Source organism: Alosa sapidissima, chromosome 7, assembly GCF_018492685.1.
Source record: "Alosa sapidissima isolate fAloSap1 chromosome 7, fAloSap1.pri, whole genome shotgun sequence".
Lineage (NCBI taxonomy): Eukaryota > Metazoa > Chordata > Actinopteri > Clupeiformes > Clupeidae > Alosa > Alosa sapidissima.
In genome coordinates, this window is record NC_055963.1 from 2,547,501 (window position 1) to 2,552,500 (window position 5,000).

The 5,000-nt window shown below is 42.6% G+C and overlaps 1 protein-coding gene across 2 annotated transcripts in view; it reads left to right on the plus strand.

The window, feature by feature from the left end:
• Nucleotides 1-5,000, plus strand: part of cep104 (centrosomal protein 104) — a 75,793-nt gene that overhangs the window by 50,784 nt on the left and 20,009 nt on the right. For both annotated transcript variants that reach the window (XM_042097482.1, XM_042097483.1), the window contains exon 14: nucleotides 1,933-2,133. In XM_042097482.1, the coding sequence (XP_041953416.1) occupies nucleotides 1,933-2,133 (201 nt within the window). The remainder of the gene's footprint in view (nucleotides 1-1,932; nucleotides 2,134-5,000) is intronic.

Here is a 5,000-nt window from a genome sequence, read left to right on the forward strand (position 1 = left end):
TCTGTATACTAAGTCCGAGTCAGTGTTTTTACACACACACACACACACACACACACACACACACACACACACACACACACACACACACGTGTCACACAAATTCACACATACACACAAACACACAGGAGAACACCCAGAGATAGTTAAGTGGATCCCTTCATTAAGGCGAACATGTTACCAGGGCACCTGCTCCTCAGGGACTGAAAACACAAAGCTGTTGTTCTACTCACACACAGCAGCTGGCCCACAGCTGGCCCTGACCTGGCGCAGGTCTCCCTGGCAGCCGGCGTGGATCACCTCACACACATGGCTGCTGTCATTCCAGTTCTGAGTTCTGTTGGAAGTGGTGATGTAGCGGAGTGGTTACTGTGGTAACCCCAGCTGAAGAGGAGAGGCCACCCTGGGTGGAAAAGGACTGACACTTCTACTTCCTGACCTCTCTCTAGCCTGACCTCTCTCTAGCTAGCCTGACCTCTCTCTAGCCTGACCTCTCTCTAGCCCAACCTGCTAGAACATTTGAATTTGCCATTTTACAGCTTCCACAGGTGTAACCAGAAGAGAAATTACATTTGTGCACTAAAGTCTTAGCAAAATGTTTCAGAAGTGCGGCAAACATGTCTTTCTTGTAAACTATGGTTTAAAATGCAGTTGTTAACAGGCAAATTAAAATGATTAATTTTGTGTCTGAAAGAGTTATTCATTCATCTCATACAAGCAATGACAATAAAATAATAAACACAATTATATTTATCTTCTCATTGCTTACATTTTTTCTCAATTGTTTACACACAATTACTGGTACTTGAGACACAATGACCACAACATGTAACTTGTGCACCAACCCTGAACCAATTCTGCTAAACTACAATTCCTGCTTTACTCAAGTTGCAGTTCTAAAGCACACACTACACACAATTCTTTGCATTTGGCACAGTTTTCATGAATATGATCTCTTGTTTTCGCAAAGGAACACACTGCCATTCAAATTCTAAAGTGAATTGTCCTACTGTGCACACTGACTCATCACATGGGCAAACACCTGTCACACAGTTTTACAGTTAGCAATCAGAGCTTTAGCATAATGCTTGTGATGTGGATGAGGTGCTGTTTCAGATCTAAACAGAAGAGAGGATGCAGCATAGTTTTGTTTTTTACTGTAACTGTATACAGTAAATTCTTCTGTTGTTTTGTATGTAGACTGTATGTGCAACTTTGTGTTGGTTGGGATGTACACTGTGTACATTGTTTTGTGGGGAAAAATATATTTATTACCGTTTATTTGTGTGTTCTAAGTATAAAAACAATATTCTCAAATATTTTACAACAGACTTATGTATGTACTGAACAAAAAAAGGCCTAAGTCATTATGATGAATGGAGAAGAAGTGTTTTCCATTCATCATAGTGTTTTATATTGAGCATGTCAGTTTTCAACTGGTTCTTATAAATTTCTATTCATATGATGGTTTGTGTGTGTCATTTGAAAACAAAATACCATTTTGAGAAGAAATAACATTGTTTTCATTTTGCAGGAGAGTTGAGGGGTTTTGCCCTATTGTGTGTGTGTGTGTGTGTGTGTGTGTGTGTGTGTGTGTGTTTTTTTTGATATGTGTGTAGAGTCCTGAAAGTATGAGGCATGCTGTCAGAAAATATGTGCAAACAATTGAGAAAAACTGTATTCAGGGAAAAGTTTATGTTGTGACGTTAAGGACACGCTTATTGAGGAGACTGAAACTAGGTTACATAACATCCCATTGGCGTAGCCTGAAATGCTTCATCTATGTGTTAAGATAATACAAAGGATCTTTGTAGTAAGCCAGCACTTTGACCTTTTGACCTTTAACCTTAATGTACCTCAGTTTGACCTTTCACCTTTGACCTTAACATGTACCTCAGTTTGACCTTTCACCTTTAACCTTAACATGTACCTCAGTTTCTGGCAGGAGCCCTGGAGCACAGCGCCTCATCCGTCCGGGAGACGGCCGTCAAGATCGTCTTCACCATGTACCTTGTCCACGGAGACGCTGTGCTAAGCTACCTCCCACCCAACGACGCCAGCACGCGCAAGAACGTCCTCTACAAGAATATCTTCGATGGCTTCGCCAAGATGGACGGCCGTGCCTCGGACGCCCAGGTAGCACCAGACTCAGCCCTCACATGGGCCTTTCTAAGGAATTAAAGTGTATTATTATAACAATAATAAAAGGTGTAAAAAGGAAAGCACATTTGATAAAACGTTGAAAAAGTGTTATCAGAAAGCATTTAAAACACTTATGTGTCAAAAGCATTGACGTCATCCTGCATAGCTGCTAGCTTCTACGCTCATTGATGTCATCCTGCATAGCTGCTAGCTTCTACGCTCATTGATGTCATCCTGCACAGCTGCTAGCTTTTACGCTCAAAACATTGATGTCATCCTGCATAGCTGCAAGCTTCTACACTCATTGATGTCATCCTGCATAGCTGCAAGCTTCTACACTCATTGACGTCATCCTGCATAGCTGCTAGCTTCTACACTCAAAGCATTGATGTCATCCTGCATAGCTGCTAGCTTCTACACTCAAAGCATTGCTGTCATCCTGCACAGCTGCTAGCTTCTACACTCCATTAGCTGCTTCAACTTGTTTACTTCCAGTAGGCATTTTTTTCTCCAGTGATCTGAGATGTCTGGTAGGTGTGTAACTTGTGAAATATATCTGATAGGTCATGTGATCCTGTTCCATGTCATGCTTTATAGACAAGCAATAGTGCCTTAAAATCAGTTCTGTAACTTACAGGAAATCAGTGGTCAGTTCTTCATAAGAACTCTAACTCTACTAAGAACTCTAGAAACAGTATTTCGAAATCCAAACAAACACACCCTTCCCTTTTCCTCTCTGATGAGCATCCACACACCCAAGTGATGAGCTGACTCAAACACACTCATTCCTGTAGAGCAAGGGTGGCTCTGTGTGTGTGTGTGTGTGTGTGGAGGGGAACATTGTTAAGGTCACTGTGTGTGGATGAGAGCGTTGTTTTGGTTACTGTGTGTGGATGAGAGCGTTGTTTTGGTTACTGTGTGTGGATGAGAGCGTTGTTATGGTTAATGTGTGTAGATGGGAGCGTTGTTATGGACACTGTGTGTGGATGAGAGCGTTGTTATTGTTACTATGTGTGGATGAGAGCGTTGTTATTGTTACTGTGTGTGGGTGAGAGCGTTGTTTTGGAAAGATGCAACAGGCAGCTGAGCTCACCGTTAATGCGGAAGTGGGATAAATTAATTAACGTTGCATTTAACTGTGTACATGTAAAAAAAAACACTGAAAGGTTACATACAATTTGATAATGGTTGCAAATTAAAGGTTGTATCAGCGATTGCAGGCCCAAAAAAGGCCCAAACATAAATGATCACATTCTTCTAATCTTTCCTAACGATCTGCCAGCTGCCCGCCCCATAAGCAGGCCGTCAAAAAAAACGTGTTTCTGTAGGCAGCCTGGGCTCTGAGATCTGCACACAAAAACATTTGCTACCAACAAGTGAGAGAGTTTCAATTGCACAGGAGGGAGGGGGAGGGAGTAGCAAGCTAGCTCTCTGTTTTGTTGTTGAACATTAACAGAAGTGACGTTACCCCGCCATCGCTGATACAACCTTTAATATACAAACCACTATAAAACTAGGTTTTATGAATGGAAATGGTTGAATGGTAAAAGGTTCTGTGTGAATGTAGAAGTTGGATTAATACATATTTTGGACATAATTGAGCTTTCATCATCATTATCTGATTAGTAGTTCCGTGTACAGTATGAGTTAACTAAAAGGGTTGACAGATTATATGGACATTAGTCACACGTTGCAGACGGGAGAGACATTATTTACGTCTCCTCCTCCTAAATTCCATTGTGATTCCCTCACACACACACACACACACACACACACACATTCTCTCTCTCTCTGGCTCTAACTATCACTCTCTCTCTCTCACACACACACACACACACACAGACTGTAATTGTGTGACACTACATCCCTATGTAATTTCCACCCAAATTGCCATCATCTCCCGTCCACAGAGGAATGGGATGCTGCCTCACCAAAACAACATCATAAAAGATGAAGCTCTGCTGAGCTGTGTGTGTGTGAGCATGCAGACCAGAGAGTAGAGTACAGGGTATGTGTTGGTGTGGTGGTACTCTTGTGTGTGGTTTGACTTTGAGCTGTATGTGTGTTCAGTTCAGTGTGTGTGTGTGTGTGTGTGTGTGTGTGTGTGTGTGTGTGTGTGTGTGTGTGTGTGTGTGTGTGTGTGTGTGTGCGTGCGTGCATGCGTTCTTGTGTGTGGTTTGACTTTGAGCTGTGTGTGTGTTCAGTTCAGCTCAGTTGTGTTTGCATGTTTGTTTGTAGTGTTTTAGTAAGGTGCGTGTATTGTGTATGTGTGTTTGTGTGTGTGTGTGTGTGTGTGTGTGTGTGTGTGTGTGCGTGCGTGCACGCGTGCGTGTGTGTGTTCACATCGTTGGTGTGACCTAAGTGCCACTCCTCACTAGCCAGTCACACTGAGATCACAGACATGACCCAACCATCAGACCCTCCGCCCTGCACTCCTCTCTCTCTCTCTCTCCCTCAATCTCGCTCTCTGCCCTGCTCTCTCTCTTCCTCTCTCTCTCTGCCCTGTTCTCTCTCTCCTTCTCTCTCTGCTTCTCTCTCTCTCCCTCCCTCTCTCCCCTCCCTCTTTTCCTTTTTCAGCCTCTTTTCATCCTTCGTTCATTCCTTTTTTCTCTCCCTGCTCATAGTTCCTCTTCATACTGCAAGACTACCAACCAACTGAACATTAGGGATAAAATACTCTATAAGTGAAACTCATATACAATATGCATGTGATCAAATGTACACAAATACTCTTTAGGATCGGAGGGGTATTTCACAAAACCTAGATAAGGGATTAAGCTGGGATTTTTAGGTTATCCTGGATGAATTTAGCCTAGACTTGGTTTCACAAAAGAGATGGCACATAAGTTACCATGGGGATT